The sequence below is a fragment of the Triticum aestivum genome, chromosome 6B, assembly GCF_018294505.1.
Source record: "Triticum aestivum cultivar Chinese Spring chromosome 6B, IWGSC CS RefSeq v2.1, whole genome shotgun sequence".
Classification (NCBI taxonomy): domain Eukaryota; kingdom Viridiplantae; phylum Streptophyta; class Magnoliopsida; order Poales; family Poaceae; genus Triticum; species Triticum aestivum.
Genome location: NC_057810.1, coordinates 702,093,846 through 702,112,997, shown reverse-complemented (window position 1 = coordinate 702,112,997; position 19,152 = coordinate 702,093,846). Strand labels below are relative to the sequence as shown.

The 19,152-nt window shown below is 49.4% G+C and overlaps 3 protein-coding genes and 1 non-coding gene across 4 annotated transcripts; 3 read left to right on the top strand and 1 right to left on the bottom strand.

The window, feature by feature from the left end:
* The first annotated feature begins 592 nt into the window (after positions 1-592).
* On the top strand, positions 593-666 carry TRNAV-CAC (transfer RNA valine (anticodon CAC)). Its single transcript has one exon. It is a non-coding gene; the product is annotated as a tRNA-Val (tRNA).
* A 261-nt stretch (positions 667-927) lies between these two features.
* LOC123135002 (F-box protein PP2-B13) lies at positions 928-2,064 on the top strand. The gene is made up of 2 exons (XM_044554138.1): positions 928-1,453; positions 1,576-2,064. The coding sequence occupies exons 1-2, from the start codon at positions 1,323-1,325 to the stop codon at positions 2,003-2,005; spliced, it is 561 nt and encodes a 186-aa protein (XP_044410073.1). The 5' UTR covers positions 928-1,322; the 3' UTR covers positions 2,006-2,064.
* Positions 2,065-3,584: 1,520 nt separating this feature from the next.
* On the bottom strand, positions 3,585-5,020 carry LOC123135001 (F-box protein PP2-B1-like). The gene is made up of 3 exons (XM_044554137.1): positions 4,808-5,020; positions 4,532-4,687; positions 3,585-4,410 (listed from the first exon to the last, which is right to left on the bottom strand). Exons 2-3 carry the CDS (start codon positions 4,663-4,665, stop codon positions 4,041-4,043), a joined length of 504 nt encoding a protein of 167 aa, XP_044410072.1. The 5' UTR covers positions 4,666-4,687; positions 4,808-5,020; the 3' UTR covers positions 3,585-4,040.
* Positions 5,021-17,002: 11,982 nt separating this feature from the next.
* LOC123135000 (F-box protein SKIP3) lies at positions 17,003-17,614 on the top strand. The gene is made up of 2 exons (XM_044554136.1): positions 17,003-17,305; positions 17,484-17,614. Exons 1-2 carry the CDS (start codon positions 17,042-17,044, stop codon positions 17,565-17,567), a joined length of 348 nt encoding a protein of 115 aa, XP_044410071.1. The 5' UTR covers positions 17,003-17,041; the 3' UTR covers positions 17,568-17,614.
* The last annotated feature ends 1,538 nt before the right edge of the window (positions 17,615-19,152 follow it).

Here is a 19,152-nt window from a genome sequence, read left to right as displayed (position 1 = left end):
TGTGTGGCCTTGTTATGATAATTTTTAAAGTTGTTTTTCGTAGCCCGATTAATTATAAACATCAAACACGTGGGCTGACCCAACTTGGCCCAGTGGACGAATCTTAGTAACTTTTATTTTTTGCGGGAAACTTTCTATCTATTCGTCTCCAATCATGGCAATACATCGAACACAAAAAATAATAAAAATTACATTCAGATTCGTACACCACCCAGCAAGGACTACAAGTACCAAGCACCGAAGCGAGACAAACCTTAGTAACTTGTTATGATAATTTTGAAGTTGTTTTTTAAAGGATATAGGAGTATAAGGCAGCTGACATTATTTATATGTCATTGTTAACAGGTACATAAACTGGATCTGGACTGGAGGATCAATTAACCAGACATGTCTGGTTAATTATTGCTAGTAGGCCTTTCTCTCCTTTTTTTTAGAGCTGGTAGTAGGCCTTTTCTCAGTCAACATATCGATTGGCTGACAGAGGTTCAACCAACTGCCCAAAAGCACTGCCTGAGGCCCATACATAATCTAGTTGGATGCCCTCGTGCACGTACAACGTTTAAATAGTTTGTCTTTCAAAGAAAAACAAATTGTCTGGGTGGTGTAGTTGGTTATCACGTTAGTCTCACACACTAAAGGTCCCCAGTTCGAACCTGGGCTCAGACATCACCTTGTTTTTCTTCTATTTTTCTCCATTGCAAATAGAACTGGGCTCGCACATTATCTTTTTTTCTTCTACTAGTATTTTTCTCCTTTGCAAATAAAAGTAAGCTTTCCGGACGCGTCTTTCACTCACCACGTACGGTACGTTCGGCGCTTCTATTCAGCTTACCGACTCTGCCACGGTCTCGGTCTGATATACTACGTACCAATAGACTCCTATATATGAACACAAGTTCCATAACGTCCCAAGGACAGAATCACAGAAGCGCGTGCATACGAAGACAACGCCGGCCGCAGGCGAGATGGAGCGACTGCCGGAGGATCTCCTCGTGCGTGTTGTCTCGCTCACGTCGCCGCTGGACGCCTGCCGCGCGGCCGCCGTCTCCCAGGCCTTCCGCGCCGCAGCAGACTCCGACGCCGTCTGGTCCTTCTTCCTGCCCCGTAACCTCCCGCAGTTCGCTAAAGGCGAGCTCCCCCGCACGCAGCCGTCGAGCAGGAAGGAGCTGTTCCGACGCCTCTCCGACCAGCCAGCTCTCCTCCCACACAAGTTAGTGGTACGTTATATATATACCGACGAACTCAGCGTTCATGTGATACGTTCTTGCAGTTTAATAGGCTCAATATAATGTCATTTGCCGTGTAATTACTCCGTGCAGAGCATGCAGCTCGACAAGGCTACCGGCGCCCAGCGCTTCACGATTTCGGCGAGGGCGTTGCAGATTCCGCGGTGCAAGGGCTCGCGCCGGGCCAGTTTATGTGCACTTTCGAATTGCAGCAAAGAAGACAAAAGGTGCAAGACGTCTCGAATCTTACACAGTAGTACTTGTTTAATTTTACCATAGCGAATTTAGTGCCTTTGCCTTTGATGCCTTTCGCTACTAGTACTTATGAACTGCGGATTGCAACATGCAGGATCTTCTCCGAAGACGCTCAGTTCTATCGTGTCAATGAGTTGGAGATCCGGGGGAAGATACAGAAGAAGATGCTCTCACAAAATACAACATATGCCGCATACTTGGTGTTCAAGCTAGCATATGCATACTATGAGTACGATTTCCCATACGAGGTGGCATCCGTTGGTGTTGCCGGGAGGGAGTCGACCCAACAAGTTTGCGTGCAAGGTTGGAGAGGGAGTCTTAACTGTGACGCAATTCCACCCGAAGAGGAAGTTCATTTCCCTCATGAAAAAGCCGACGGCTGGATGGAGGTGGAGTTGGGTGAGTTCCATAACGAGGAGGGTGACAGTAGTGGCGAGGTGTCCATTAGCTTCATGGGAGAAAGCAAGTCTGGTCTTACCGTACTGGGCATTGAGCTCAGAAGTAAGCAACAAAAGCCGACATAATTGTAGAATTACCATTAAGTAACCCATGGGAGTTAAAAACGACCTTTTTGAAGTGTCTTTGGTTACATAAGTGATTTTTCGCTATGATGAAGTAAGAGTTTTGTTGCAATATTTCGCATTATTGGATTGGCTTGTTGTAACATGATGTGTGTAGTTACCTTCATGGATCATCAACAGTGGCATAAGTGATATTTTAATTATACATTGCGAAGTGACTAAAACCTGAATGGGATGTTTCCTGGTATATATGATGAAACACATGACAGAGACATGGATGAAATTACCTTTCCTGAATACATTATTTTGTTGGCCCTTGGGAACACTTATTTGTAATTCAGGTCATCAACAATAGAAGTCAGGAACACCCACTAGTAGAAAACAGGGCTTTCGTTCGGGCCAGATAAGTCCATTAGTCCCGGTTTAGTCATAAACCGGGACTAATGTGAGCATTGGTCCTGGTTCGTGCGGTAAAGGCATTAGTCCCGGTTCAAATGAGCCCTTTAGTCCCGGTTTGAGACACGAACCGAGACTAAAGGGTGCAATGCCATTTAGTCCCGGTTCGTATCTCAAACCGGGACTAAAGGTCTAATCTTTAGTCCCGGTTTGAGACACGAACCGGGAGTAAAGGGTGCAATGCCCTTTAGTCCCGGTTCGTGTCTCAAACCGGGACTAAAGGTCCAATTTTCAAATTCTACCCCCCCCCCCCCCGCCCCCCCGGATTGCCTTTCCAGTTTTGTAAAAAGCAAAAGAAAATGATAAAAACTTCAAAAATTAAAATCCTTCGAGATGTAGTTATGTTACTACATCTACTACTTAGGAAAATTTAAAAACTTAAATTTGGACATGTTTTGCAAAAAGTGTAGGGAAAATGTAAAACGGCTATAACTTTCGCATACGATGTCAGAAAAAACGTATAATACATCAAAATGTTCAGCACAAAAATCCACATCCGATTTTGACGGCCTATGACATGTTTGCAAATTTTAAAGAAAAAGAGCGTATGAATAATCTATACAAATGATCTGAGTATATCATCTCTATCTTTGTTGAACATTATTACGACATGGCCTTTCAGATTGACCGCTTGTGTCATGTTTCAGATATTTTTGCCACCTGATTTATTTAGTTTGCAAAAATGAATTTCTGAAGTTCGATTATTTGTGCTACAGGAGCTGGGTTTTCATACCTTCAGAATGTTGCTCTTGGTTTGCTTAGGAAGCGTGGTAGTTAGCCAGCGCCGGCTTAGTGCTAAGCTACCAGCACTAAGCGGCAAAGTGCGCCTACCCCTCGAATGCCATCAATCGGTAGGATTGACCTGATTTTTTTAAGAAACATCGAATAGCACTTTTCAGTATGTGTCGTGAGCAATAGATTTCATAGTAAACTATAGTTTTTTTTGGCATGGCAACTAGCTCTAGTTTTTCGAGCACACATGCACAATATTTCTCGTTGAGAAGGCACCTGAACCAGGTATTGTGTGCAGCACCAGAACCAGGATTTTTCTGTAACTTTGGTAAATGCTGCTCCATTCATGACAAATTATGTACTATAACTGTAGTGATTGTTCTTCCATGCATGTTGTTTCCGTATAAAGTAAAGAAATGTACGACGACGGCTTTGAATCCAACAATGTTCAAAAACATCATTGTTTAGTTCTAATCTCGATACCCCACACGACAAGACCAATTTTGAAAACTCCTCCTTCAGTCTCCATTAGGCTCACAGACACCTCACCGTCGGTAGGCTTCCCCATTGTAGAACTCGCCGAGCTCGACCTCCATCCACTCGTCGGCCCTTTTTCGAGGGACCATGATGTCATCTGTGAGACAATGACCGACGGATTCTGCTGCCGCGCAGCAGAATCTGAACCAAAGGGCAAACCCAGCAGAATCCGATTCCAGAAATCCGCTGCCAAAATCTGAACCAAAAGCGGAAGCAGCCCAGGACGTGCTTTCCAAAATCTGATTCCGTTGCGGGCCAAAATCTGAAAAAGCTGTATCAGCTGATTTGTCAAATGACCTACATCTTTTTCACATCAGATTTTCCACAGCTGTTTTTCCACAGCAGATTTTTCACAGCTGCTTTTAGAAATCCACAGCCGAACCAAACAGGGCGAATAGCTATGGGGCAGACGGCTTTCCCAACTTGACTTCAAGATATGTTTGTGAGGTACGCCGTCATCCCCATCCTCCATGTAGGCTTGGAGGCAAACTTGCCGTTTTGAAGTAGTGCCTCCATAGCTGATGGATGCCTCTTGAAACGGGAAATCCATCATGGTGAACCCATGGGCTAGCTTGAACAGCATGTAAGCAGCATACATGGAGTTCCGGCAGAGCATTCTGCTATGTATTTTGCCACGGATTTCCAACGACCAAACTCCCCGAAGTTGAGCTGCTTCACGGAAGCTGTCACAAATTAATGCGAGGGTATATATGGTTAGTGCTAACACATGCATGGAACACCGTCAAATCAGAGACGATAACTAAATTAATTCCCCCCCAAATACCCATTGAAATGACTTTGAACCTCTTGTTTCCTTGGATCTCATCATAACAGAGGTCGATCCATTCCCAGCATGCTCGGGTCCCGCCCCTCGAAATATTGAGCGCCCTTGCCGATAGCATGTAGCACTTGGCGCTGGTAGCCCTGTCCAGCCGCATGCTCTGCACCAAAGAAAGAAAGCTGGTAGATGGATCGATCCATCAATCAATTTTGAATTTTGATCAAGGTAAGAAGGAAGCGGCTAGCCCTCGTCTACGTACTAATTGGGTTGATGGTGATACATATTGGATCTGCACGTACCACGAGCTTGCGTGGGAGGAGCGCCGGTTGGTTGGAGAGGCGTCAGAACAAGCCCTTCTTGTTCTTGGACGGCGGCGCGCGGCGGAGCACGCTTTTAGCAAGCTGTGGGAGGTCGCGGGGCAGGAAGCAGGACCAGACGGCGTCGGAGTCCGCGGCGGCGAGGAAGGCCCGGGAGACGGCGGCACAGCATCCGGCGTCGCGTGGCGAGGTGAGGGAGACTATCGACGCGAGGAGCTCCGCCGGCAGGCGCGAGATTTCGCTGCCGTCTGCTTCCATGATGACGTCTCTCGCGGTGATCTGGTTGGTAGATCGATCGGAGGAGACGGATAACATCTGCTAACTGCTTCGTGTTTTTTTTGAGAGTGGATGGACATAAATCGTCCTCTACACATCTCGCCTTTGATCCCGTGTATGTATTGTGTATGGTTATTGCCTCCACCTCCATCTCGGGTACAAAAGCTCTGCGCGGAGCTTGGGAGGTAGTTTCGGGAGCAGATGCAGATTGTGATCTGCATCGACGACATCTGGAAGATAGAACATGTGCTGGGTTCGTGGTTGATGGATGGCAGGTATGGTTTCCTACTTTGGTGTCTTAGTCGTTGTGGGGTGTCAGATCTGAAGTTTGATATGTTGCACAATAAGCTAGTTTAGCTAGCCTGTCTAGTTTCAATAGTTTCAGACTTTGCCTCGATGTAGCTTTTTGTTAGGATTCAGTTAGCGTTTTTCTGTCAGGTTAGTTAGTTGTTTCCGCGAGGCGCGACTTGTGCGCGCGTTCCGTGGAGTGATTGTAGGAGGCCATGGATTGCGTGCTCGATCGTGGGATGGCGCGGTCCGGTAAGAGCGGCAGGACTATGCCATGATCACCTTAAGTTCAGAAATAAAAGGAAGAAGAAGCAGAAAAGCAGCATGCAAGTTCGCTGTGCAAAACCTCTCCCTCGCGAGTTGTTTCAGAGTGCATCGAGGGCAACAAGTGGCATCAGAGCCATGTCAAGATCACCGGCGAGCGGCGGGGAGCAGTCGCGCGGAGACATGGTGGTGCAGCAGGTGGTGCAGCCGGCGCCGTCCAGCGGCGCGCTCCCAATGCTGACACGCACCAACTACCCGGAGTGGTCGCTGCTGATGAAGGTGTACCTTCAGGCACACGGCTGGTGGCGGGCAGTGTCGCACGACGACGCCCCCTATCACGACGAGCGCAACGCCATGAGCGTCATCCTCCGCGGTCTGCCCACTGATGTGCTGCTCGCCGTGGGAGAGAAGGAGAACGCCAAGGAAGCGTGGGATGCCATCGCCACGCAGCGCCTCGGCGCCACGTGGGTGCGCGAGGCCAATGCGCAGAAGCTCCGGCGCGACTTCGAGAGCATCGCCTTCCGCGACGGGGAAACGATCGACGACTTCTCCCTCCGCCTTTCGGGCATCGTCTCCGGCCTGCGCGCGCTCGGGGACACTCTGGAGGAATCCAAGGTAGTTGCCAAGTTTCTCCGTGTCGTGCCACCTCAGTTTGCGCAGGTGGCGATCGCGATCGAGACGTTGCTGGATATCAGCACGCTCTCCCTGGACGAGGTCACCGGCAGGCTGCGCGTCGTGCAAGAACGCCTCGACGACACGCAGAGCGGTGGCAGCAGTCAGGGGCGGCTGCTTGCTCCTCACCTGGGAGGAATGGCAGGCTCGCCTGCACCCCGGCGATCAGGGCGCTCCTCCAGGCGGCAGCAACAATCGCCGCAAGGGCGGCGGCCGAGGAGGCGGACGTGGCGGCAGGCGCAGCGGCAGGCGCGGTGGTGACTACCCCGACAAGAGCGGTGGGGACAAAGAAAAGTGACGCTACTGTGGCATCAAGGGCCACGGGGCCCGTGAGTGCAAGAAGAAGAAGAGGGAGGAGGAGGCCCTCCTCGCACAGGCCGACGAAGAGGCCGACCCTCAGATGCTGTTCGCCGAGGTGGTCGAGCTGGTGCACCCAATCGAGGCGATGACGCCGGCCGATCGTCGTCGCAACACACCTCAGGACGCTGTCTTCCTCAACGAGGAACAGTCCGGCGTCACGCCTGCTATAGAGGACGCCGCGCCGGACCCGGTGTGGTACCTGGACACTGGCGCGTCCAACCACATGACCGGCGACCGTGCGGCCTTCACCGAGCTCGACAAGGCGATCACCGGATCCATGCACTTTGGAGACGGGTTGGTGGTGCAGATCGAAGGGCGCGGCACCATCGCGTTCGCCATCGACGGGGGAGCGCAACGCGCCCTCATGGACGTGTACTACATCCCCAGGCTCAAATGCAGCGTGGTGAGCCTCGGACAACTCGACGAGAACGGCTGCAACATCAACATCCGCCACGGCGTCCTCACCGTCCATGACCGCCGCGGTGCCCTGATTGCCAAGGTAAATCGATCTCCAAATCGGTTGTACAAGCTCTGCATTCACCCCGTACGCCCTGTCTGTCTTGGTGCGTGCGCGGGCAGCGTGTCATGGCAGTGGCACGCCCGCTTCGGCCATATGCACATGGACGCCCTGCAGAGGATGGCGAGGGGAGAAATGGTGCGAGGGCTGCCGGGCATAGAGCACACTGGGGAGCTCCGTCAGGCATGCCTCGCCGGCAAACAGCGGCGGGCGCCGTTTCCTCGGGTGGCCAAGTACAGAGCGGAGGCGCCGCTCGACCTCGTCCACGCGGATCTCTGCGGGGCGATCACGCCAGCGACGCCAGGAGGAAGGCGCTACTTCCTGCTCCTAGTGGACGATCACAGCCGCTACATGTGGCCCACCCTGCTGGCGAGCAAAGACGAGGCCGCGGCGGCCATCAAGGAGTTCCAGACGCGTGCCGAAACAGAGGCACGACGCAGGCTTGGCACGCTGCGGACGGACCGTGGTGGCGAGTTCACGTCCACGGCACTGGCAAAGCACTCGCTTCCACCGGAGTTCAACGTCACCTGACCACGCCTTACACACCGCAGCAGAACGGCGTGGTCGAGAGGCGCAATCAGACGGTGGTGGGCATGGCGAGGAGCATGATGAAAGCCAAAGGCATGCCAGACTACTTCTGGGGAGAAGCGGTGACCACGGCCGTGTACCTCCTGAACCGCGCGTTCACGCGCAGTGTGGACGGAGCAACACCGTACGAGGCCTGGCACGACAGGAAGCCGGAGGTGAGCCACCTGCGCGTCTTCGGGTGTGTGGCACACGTCAAGAGCGCACGCCCCCTCCTCAAGAAGCTTGATGACCGGAGCACTCCCATGGTGCTCATCGGGTACGAGCCCGGCTCCAAGGCGTACAGAGTGTAAGATCCGTCGACGCGCCGGGTGCACGTGTCCAGCGACGTCGTGTTCGACGAGAGCGCGAGCTGGGACTGGAGCAACGACACGGCAGGCGCCGGCGGATCCTTCGTCGTCGAGTTCTCGGCATATGGTGGTTCACACATGGACGTGGTCACGCCGGCGAGCACCCCTGCTCCACAGACGCCCAAACCCTCCCGGGGGGGGGGGTGGGTCGAGCGGGCCCACATCGCCACGCTCCGTCTCCGACGCCGAGACAGAGAACTCGCCAGCTGTTGGCAGCGCGTCCCCTGCTACTGCAGTCTGGCAGGACATGCAGTTCGCAACGCCGCCGCCGCATGACGCGGACATGTTTGACGACGCAGACGACCCCGACGCCGTCCACCGCTTCCGCCGCCTGGATGATGTGCTCAACTTTGACGAGGCGCAAGGCAGGAGCGCAGAGCACCTGCTCCTACTGCCTGAGGGGGAGCTGGCGACATTCGCAGAAGCCGAGCCCCACGCAGCGTGGCGAGCAGCGATGGTCGAAGAAATGGCGTGCATTGAGTCTAACGAGACCTGGTCTCTCTGCGATCTGCCTGCAGGTCACCGTCCCATCGGCCTGAAATGGATATTCAAGGAGAAAAGGAACGCAGCCGACGAGGTGATCAAGCACAAGGCACGCCTAGTGGCGAAGGGCTTTGTGCAGCGCACCGACATCGACTTTGAAGAAGTTTTCGCCACGGTGGCCCGCCTCGACTCCGTGCGTGTGCTGCTCGCCGCGGCCGCTCAGGAGGGGTGGGAGGTGCACCACCTGGACGTCAAGTCAGCCTTCCTCAATGGCGAACTTGAGGAGGAGGTGTGCGTGGTGCAGCCCCCCGAATTCGAGCGCGCCGGTGCGAGCGGCAAGGTGCTCCGGCTGCACAAAGCACTCTACGGACTTCGACAGGCGCTAAGGGCATGGTACGCGAAGCTCGACAGCAGCCTCAACACCCTCGGCTTCGAGAAATGCCCATCCGAACACGCAGTGTACACGCGCGCTGGCCACCGTGGCCGGCTCCTGGTGGGCATGTACGTGGAAGATCTGATCATCACCGGAGCATCCACGACGGTGATCGCTGAGTTCAAGAAGGAGATGATGGCGCTCTTCAAAATGAGCGATCTGGGGCTGCTGAGCTACTACCTCGGCATCGAGGTGGACCAGAGGCCAGGCCAGATCGTCATCGCGCAGTCCGCGTACGCCGGCAAGCTGCTGGAGAAGGCCGGCATGGCCGACTGTCACCCCGTGGCCACGCCGATGCAGCAGCACCTTAAGCTCAGGCGGGAGGGGGCCGGCGAGCCCGTGGACGCCACCTACTACAGGAGCGTGGTGGGGAGCCTTTGCTATCTCACCCACACACGCCCAGACATAACCTACGCCGTTGGGTATGTCAGTAGGTTCATGGAGGCTCCGACGAGCGAACATTGGGCTGCTGTGAAGCACCTCCTCAGGTACATCGCCCGCACACAGCAGCTGGGTTGTTGCTATGCCCGGTAGGAGCGCGGCGCAGAGCTCGTCGGCTACAGCGACTCGGACCTCGGGGGAGACTTGGACGACCGCAAGTGCACCAACGGCACCATCTTCTTCCTCGATGGCAGCCCGGTATCATGGCAGTCAGCCAAGCAGAAGATCGTCGCACTTTCCTCGTGCGAAGCAGAGTACGTCGCCGCGGCTGGTGCTGCCTGTCAGGGCATCTGGCTCAGACGGCTGATCGGGGAACTGCTTGGGCGTGGCGACGGCGCCACCAGACTCTGCATCGACAACAAGTCAGCTATCGCACTGAGCAAGAACCCTGTCTTCCATGACAAGAGCAAGCACATTGAGCTTCGCTACCATTTCATCCGTCAGTGTGTCGAGGATGGCAGCATCGACGTTTAGTATGTCAGGACTGGCGATCAGCTTGCAGACTTTCTCACGAAAGCGCTCGGGCAAATTCAGTTCTAGGAGATGCGTGATCGTGTGGGGGTCGTCGCGTTCAAGCCAACCTAGCTTAGGGGGAGTTTGTTGCACAATAAGCTAGTTTAGCTAGCCTGTCTAGTTTCAGTAGTTTCAGACTTTGCCTCGATGTAGCTTTCTGTTAGGATTCAGTTAGCGTTTTTCTGTCAGGTTAGTTAGTTGTTTCCGCGAGGCGCGACTTGTGCGTTCCGTGGAGCGATTGTAGGAGGCCATGGACTGCGTGCTCGATCATGGGATGGCGCGATCCGGTAAGAGCGACATGACTACGCCATGATCACCTTAAGTTCAGAAATAAAAGGAAGAAGAAGCAGAAAAGCAGCATGCAAGTTCGCTGCGCAAAACCTCTCTCTCGCGAGCTGTTTCAGAGTGCATCGAGGGCAACATGATAGCCTGTCCGGGGTGTTGCTTCGGTCTGATTCTTTCAACGGCAATGGCTTCATCTTTGGTGAGCCACCTTGGAGGTCCGCAAAGCTGCATATTAGCGATGGAGCCGCGTCGAGTTCGGGTGAGGAGGTGATCCGTCATTTTTTTTCTTTGGTGGCTGCTGTGGTGGTGCCGGAGGCAAGTGATGGACGTTGGTGTCAAGCTTAGCAATGTTCTACTATCTTTTCAGTTTTGTCATGTCGGTTTTTACGTGACTTGTAATTTCATCTTTATGATATGAATGAGACACGTATTACCATGCAAAAAAAGCTCTGCTCCGGTCTGATCAATCTCAGCCGAGTAGCCGACAGAACCCGGCCGGTGGACGACGACAGGCGCAAGAGAAGCAGAGAGGGACGATGGAGGCGTGCATGGAGACAGCCGCCTGCCACAGACAGGCGCGAGAGAAGCAGAGAGATACGATGGAGACGGCTGCCGGAGGAGCTCCTTGCGGCGATCGTCTCCCTGACGTCGCCGCGGGACGCCTGCCGCGCGACCGCCGTCTCCCGTGCCTTCCGTGCCTCCATGGATTCCGACGCCGTCTGATCCCGCTTCCTACCCGGCGATCTCCCACAGTTCGTCGACACCGCCGAGCGCTCCCTCGCGACGCTGCCGTCGAGTAAGGCACGGTTCCTGCGCCTCTCCGACCAGCCCGCCCTCCTCCTAGGCAGAGTCACGGTACGTACATATCTCGCGCTAGCTGCTTAATTTGCTGCCTCTTCGACGTGGAATGTTTATTTAATGGGCGCCACTATTGCTACGTGCAGAGGATGTGGCTGGACAAGTTTACCAGCGACAAAAAGACTAGCATACACTAACTAATGTTGTGCCATAATATACCATATGTTTTGCAACAGAATCGCATCAGAAGCCGCTCAACTCCGATGTGTTGCCTGGTTGGAAATCCGCGGCAAGATCGACAGCAAGATGCTCTCCCCGAATTCCACCTACGTCGCTTACCTAGTGTTCAAACTATCGGATCGAGCCTGCGGGCTTGACTTCCCATTCCAGGAGGTGTTGCTCAATGTTGGAGGAAGCGTATCAACCCGACGAGCTTGCCTCCATGGCTACTATGACGATGGTGCCGGTGGTGTAGTGCCTCGGAATCATGTCGAGGACCGTACTAATTGGTTGGAAGTGTATCACACAGTTGTTATTGAAGACGATGTGGTTCTTCCCCACATAAGAGCAGATGGTTGGATGGAGCTGCAGCTAGCGGATGGATTCTACAATCATGGAGATGGCAACGACGAGGTGCGCGTTGTGTTGGCCGAGACAAAGTACCTGTATCCGAAGGTAGGTCTCATCGTGCGAAGCATTGAGATCCGAATCAAAGAACGAGATGTCCAGTCTTAAGAAAGGGACATACAAAAGATTATATCTTGCTGGTGTCAATACTATTCAAACCGGGACATGCCCTTTTATCAAACTGTGGACCAAATTGGTTTTCTAATAAACACATGTAGCAATATTTATCTTGCGTGTTGCATTGTGATCACATTGAGAAGATCAGATAGGGATCGGCTATACATAAATCGCTTGAAAATTTATTTTATGTAAGTCGATTTTCTTAGCCATTAGATTAAGATCCAATGACTGTCCTATTTCTTCTTCCTCCGGCTGTCTTCCTCCTCCAACTGTTCCTCTCCTCACAAAATCAACTTACCCAAATCAAAATCCAGTCAACTTAAAAATAGATATTGTGGATTAGAAAACATTGCGATATAGTTACGTGTCCCCTACTCGTGCTCTGATATTTATACATCCCTCGTCGAACTGAAGGAGCTGAACGTCCTGGTCCAGATGTGCTAGGGTGGGATGGGTTTTATGGCCCCGGAAGCGTTCAACCAAGTGTTGTTAGCAAAGCAGGCTTGGAGGATATTATAGAACCCTTCCTCTTTGCGTGCAAGAGTGCTCAAGGCACGGTACTGCAAGGAGGGATCAATTATGTCAGCTACGTGCTCGGGTGGAGCATCTTTCATGTTTCGGAGCATCTTACATGGACGGGACCTGCTGCGGGAAAGGCTGGTGTGGAGGATTGGCGATGGTACCTCTATCAATGTGCACCATGACAATTGGATTCCAAGGCAGGGAAGCCTCAAGCCTTTGGGACAAGTGTATAGGCATGGTGTCACAAAAGTGGCTGGCCTCCTCACCACACAAGGAGACAGCTGGGATGTAGGGAACATGGATGACATGTTCACAGCCGATGACACATGCGATATTAAGCAGATTGTGGTGGGCGGCCCGGGTGTAAGCGACTATCTTGCTAGGAACTTCAGAAAGAATGGTTAGTTCACTGTAAAATCTGCATACCATCTGAAGATGAGTATCAGGGCGACGAGAACCGGACGGCCGGAGACCTCGTTTACACTCAGAAGACATAAAGCATGGCTGGCGCTATGGAGTATCGATGCACCGAACAAGGCCAAGATTCATACCTGGAGGCTGATGCGTAATGGACTGGCGGTCGGTGCGGAGCTGTACCGGAGAAGGATTAAAGGCGGAGTCTCCTGTGTTGTTTGTGGAAGGGAGAAGACCATCTATCACCCTTTTTGGGGCTGCCAGCACTCCAAGCATTTCTGGCAAATTCTCAAAGAGGAGCTGGATGCTCCTGTTGTAACGCCGCCGGAGATGGATGGATCTTTTAGTGCTATCTCGTCGTAGCTAAAGGAATGGATTGCCGACACGAATGATTCCGAACGGGAGACGATGATCCAAGCGCTCTATGACATGTGGCTTGCGAGGAATGAGAGTAGGGATGGTAAGCGAATAGCGTATGCACGCGCAGTAGCCATGAAGGTGAGTTCACATATGAATGAATGGAGGGAGGTGCACCCCAAAGGCCCTAGACACCCAACTATCACACATGTGGAGGCATGGAAGCTTCCAGAAATGGGCCGGATTCAAGCAAATGCTGATGGTGCCACGACAAAGCTGCGAACAAAGGGGGGCGGAGGAGTGGTCCTGCGGGATCATGCTGGTGCATTCAAAGGAGGGGCGTGTGCTTTCCTCCCAAGCATCTCTGACCCCGAGTATCTGGAATGGAAGTGTTGGCAAGTCGTCCAGCAGTGCAACTAGCGATCCAACAGGGCTTTCAAAAGGTTCACCTAGAGCTTGACAACAAAGAGGTGGTGGCGATGCTCAATGACAGCAGTAAGAACCTATCGGCGGTTGGTCCACTCATCGACGAAGTGAAGGAGCTGCTACGATCTCGTCAAGAGTACAAGGTGAGCTGGGCAAGAAGAATGGTTAACAGTGCAGCGCACATACTAGCAAAGGAGGGGTTAGCATTGAGATGAATAAAGTGTGGCTCGATATGCCACCACATTGTATCCTGCAGACTGTTGGAGATGAGATTCCGGTTTTTTTTAATGTCTGCAATGTGTGTGCAGATGAGACTTAGGTTTTCGTTTTTTAGGAGCAGATGAGACTTTCGGATTCTTTTGGACTTGTGTTTGCTTGAGTTTTGAATAAATGCTTTACCCCTAAAAAACAAGAACGTCCTGGTCCCACCTGTCGAGTTCATAGCCTATTAGCTTGAACACAATACAAGCTGCGTAGGGCGAGTTCGGGGAGAGCATGTTGCTATGTATGCTACTGCGGGTATCTGAGATGTTGGCCGCTCTTAAGAACCTGCACGCAACAGTCCAGTCGTGAGTAGGAGCGTTAGTTGGGGATCGTTTTTATTTACATATAACTATATAAGGGGAAAATTATGCATTGCAAGGTATCTAGGGGAGAATTATATTGGCTATGAAACTAAACCTTTTGCCTCTTGTGTTAGGATCAAAACCGAGATGGACCAAGCGCCATGCGTCCCATCTCCCAAACCACGTAAACCGTATCTTGCTAACCGAAAGCGCGAAGCACTTGGCGCCGGTGGCCTTGTGCCCTTGTCCAGCTGCATGCGCTGCAAGAGAAGGCCCAGTTAGTTAGGCCATCGAGCAAGGAACAGATCGATCTGAACGATGGCAATGAAGAACAAGGAGAAGCGGTCAGATGCTTAAGGGTTGAGTTGAGGAGCTTAGCGAACAACGATGACGTACGATGAACTTGCCCGGGAGAAGGGCGGGTTGGTTGGCAAGGCGTAAGAACGACAGCCCCTTCTTGTTTGACGGCGGCATGCAGGGGAGCTCCTTCTTTGCGAAGCGCAGGAGGTCGAGGGGCAGGGAGCTCCTGCTGGAAGGCCCGGGAGACTGCGGCGGCGCGGAAGGCATCCGCCGGCGACGTGAGGGAGAGCACGTGCACGAGGAGCTCCTGTGGCAGACGCTCGATCCCGCAGGCGGCCCGTTCCATGGTTTCCCGGCCCGTTTTTCCTACGGATCCTAATCCAAGGGAGCTCCTATCGAGCGCTTCAGGCGCTCGAACCTCTCCCTCGCGCTCGTTACGGCGCCCAACTAGGCCGGCCCATGAATTGCGCTCAGCAGCGAACAAAAAGGCTCGCCAAAAAAACGAAAAAAGATATCTCCAGGTCTCAAACACACAACCTTCCAGTTCAGGTACGAGTCCACCAGCCACTCGACCTACCATGCCGGTGGTGACTACTAACAGCGACAAAGCTGTAATAAATAATGTCGCCGCGCTATTCTATTTCATATCTTTTTTTGGAAAAAGATAGTGACATTGAAATAGTTCATGGATTTTGAAAATTGTTCTTCATTTTGGAAGAAAATTACATTAACCTGAAAAAGGTTTATTGGTTTTCAAAAAAGGTTCATTAAATTTAAAAAAAATATTGGTTTTGAAAAATGTTCATCAAAATTGAAAAAAAGATAATGGATTTTCATTTAATGTTCATCAAACTTGAAAATAGTTCATCGAATTTGAAAAAAAATTCATCGAATTTGCAAAACGTTCATCAAAATTGAAAAGAAGTTAATAATCTTTCAAGAAAAGATCATTGAATTTGAAAAAGTTCATCGAATTTGGAAAAAAGTTCATCGGATTTGAAAAAAGTTCATCGAATTTGGAAAATAGTTCATCGAATTTGGAAAAGAGTTCATCGGATTTGAAAATCGCTCATCGGATTTGGAAAAAAGTTCATCGGATTTGAAAAAAGTTCATCATATTTGGAAAAGAGTTCATCGGATTTGAAAAAAGTTCATCGGATTTGAGAAAAGTTCATCGATTTTAAAGAAAAAAGTTCACAAATTTCAAGAAAAACATCTAACTAGAACAAAAAAAGGAAAAGGAAAAAACAAAAACGAAAAAAGGAAAAAAAGAAACACTGAACATTTTTTTTAAAATACGCTGAACTTTTTTTGAATACATGCTGAACAAAATTTCTCTACAACGATGAACATTTTTTATACACACTGAACATTTTTTCAATGTATGGTGAACAATATTCAAATACACATAGAACTTGTTTTTAAATACGATGAACTCCTTTTGAGTGCATGCTGAACAAAATTTCTATACATGATGACCATATTTTTATACACACTGAATTTTTTTCAATGTATGGTGAACATTTTTCTTCAATACGGTGAACAAAAATTTGGAATTCAGAACTATTTATGAAATGTGAACAAAATTGGAAAACATGAACAAAATTTGGAATTTCGAAAAACATTTTCTGAAAAGTCAAACGAATTTCGAAAAATCTGAACATATTTTGGATATTGAAAATAGTTCATCCAATTCGAAAATAGTTCATCCAATTTAAAGAAGTTCACTGATTTTCAAAAAAAGTTCATTGAATTTGAAAAAAAGTTAATCAATTTTGGAAAAAATCTTGGAATTTGGTGAGAAAAGTTCATCGATTTTGCAAAAAGTTCACCGAATATGAAAAAAGTTCATCGATTTTCAAGAAAACCTCATCGAATTTGAAAGACAGTTCTTAAAAGTGAAAAAAAGTTCGTCGATTTTGAAAAAGACAGAAAAAGGAAAAAAAGAAAAGGCAAAAAGGAAGAACAACAGGAAAAAAAAGAAAAAAAGAAAAACACGTGAGAAGTAAAGAGGAAAGAGGAATTAGATAATCATAGGAGGTGGCTCGGCTGTGTTGGTTAGCGTGTTCTATAAAGAACCCCGCGGCGCGGGTCCGATTCCCCGTCACGCCCTTTTTTTGCAGCAAGTTCAGAAAATGAAAAAACATTAAAAGGGGCCCGTTTGTCGAAATAGAAAAAACGGGCGCAACAGGCGCCGTTTAGGATTTGCCCTAATCCAATGCACCTGCTACCCCTTAAAAAAAATAAAAATTCAATGCACCTGCTGGTTTAACTTCAAACTAGTTTCCGTAAATATCAAGCAATGTAACCACACAGCGTTTTCGCGTTTCCATCATCTCTGCCAACCTCCTACTAGTCAAAACTGGATTTACATGATGCTCAAAAAAAAAAAAACTGGATTTACATTTACGTACCATGCACGTCTGCGTGGTTCCTTGGTGCAGCTTCCGATCCATATATCCTCCTCATTTCATTTACGTGGCATGCACGGTTCCGGGCGGCTCCATGGTCCAGCTGCTTCCTATAAATATATAAGTCTCTCTATATATTGGACTTTTTTTTTGAGGGGGAAACTATATATTGGACTTTATATTATACAATTCGACATCACATTACAACATGGACGCGCCAGCCGCCTGTGAGATCGACCGTCTGTCCGAGGACCTCATGGTGGACGTGATCTCACGCACGTCGCCGGCGGACGCCTTTCGCGCCGCCGCCGTGTCCCGGGCCTTCCATGCTGCCGCCGACTCGGACAGCGTCTGGTCCCGTCTCCTCCCGCAGTTCGCCAGGAGAGAGCTCCCCCGCAAGCCGCCGTCGACCAAGAAGGGGATGTTTCGGCGCCTCTCCACAGAGCCAGCCCTCCTCCCGGGCAAGTACGTGGTACGTGCATGCGTTACTCCTCGAATGCAATCCTCCACTTCGATTAGTTAGTTGCCTTATACTCCCTCCGTCCCGTAATATAAAAATGTTTTTGACACTATACTAATGTAAAAAATGCTCTTATATTATGGGACAGAGGGAGTAAGTAACATCTTGTGTTCCTACATTTACGTTGCAGCGCATGCAGCTGGACAAGGCCATCGGCGTCAAGTGCTTCACGTTTTCGGCCAGCGCGCTACAGAAGTACAGATCACGTCCTTGATACGTATAGGTTCAGTCCCGGACCACAGCAAAAGAGGCAAAAGGTTCGACCAGTTAATTCCCAGCTTTGTTTACTCCCGGAACAAATTTAGTACGTAATAATTCAGTTTTAATCAAGGTTCTAAATAGTTTGTTCTGAGCGGCATCACGTTACATCGCGTATAATTTTTTGACTTTAGCGCCAATTTTAACATACTAGCAAAAGAGCCCGTGCATTGCAACGGGAGAGAAAACATAACACACACTCTTAACCAAACAACCATCACCCAAGACCACAATAGGTCCATCTCCTTTATTTTTGCGAGGCATCATATTTGTGTTGCCGCTTATCCTCCTTCTCACCCTCGCCGGCGATGGCCTTGGTGTTCACACAAAATAAAAAAAATGTGTTTGAATATGTTTAATCCTAAGGCTTCTCTCTCTCCCTCTCTCCTCCCTCTCCCCCCCTCCCTCTCTCTCTCTCTCTCTCGCTCTCTTTCTCTCACTCTCGCGATGAGAAATCTGTTGATTCCCCTGGGACATTTTTCAGAGGTATGCATGTGTAGTTATTGATGTTTTCTTTTTCCTATATTGTTATAGTGGGGTGTTTATTTGCAATCCGGGTCGCCGTCGGTACGAAAGAAAAACGGATCTTACGCTATAAATTATAAGTTTGCTCCAAAACGATATGTAAAAAATATTTAATAGGTAAAATTAACATCATATTTAGATTCCACATATTTTTCTAATAAAATTTCATATATAATATGTTAAAATCGAAGTTACGGTTTAAAAGGTATGGATAATATAGAAAATCATTTATTTGACTTCAATATATTCTAAAATAATATTTAAAAATACTTAACAAGTGAAAATAATCTCATATTCATATTCTACATATTTTCTTAATCAAATTTCATATATAACATGTTCAAATCGGAGTTACGGTTTAAAAGATATGGATGATTTAAAAAACATTGTTTGACTTAAATATGATCCGCGGATGAATTACCTAAAACATCAGGGGGGTTTTCGAAAAATGTAAAATAACATTTCGGGTGTGACTTAAATCCGGACTGCGGGTTGATTTCAACAAAACACAGTGACTTTTGTGTAAAATATGGAAAAACGATTCGTTTTAACTAAAAACAGGACCGCGGGTTGAATTCTCTGAAATAGAGGGACTTTTCTAGAAAAATGCCATGACGAACGAAAGAAACCCAATTTGCTTTATTATTAGGTAATAAAGATTTTATAGTTACCTCCAATTTGTCATAGTCCCCTATTTCAAAATTACATTTTCACTAATTAGTGGTTCTTGTGCCTTTCTCCCTTATTATATGACCAGCACAATTTAATCACATGCATATGTCCCTATGTACGTTTTCGACAGGTTCTCACAAGCCGGTGACATGGGCTATGGCATACTGAAGATACGTGCAAAGATACAGAGAAACATGCTCTCTCAATACACAACCTACGTGGCATACATGGTGTTCAAGCTAGGACCTAGATTTCATGGGTTTGATTTCCCGTTTCAAGAAGCTTCATTCGGCGTCGTTGGGAGTGAATCGGTGCGGCAGGTTTGCCTGCAAGGCTATGTCGAG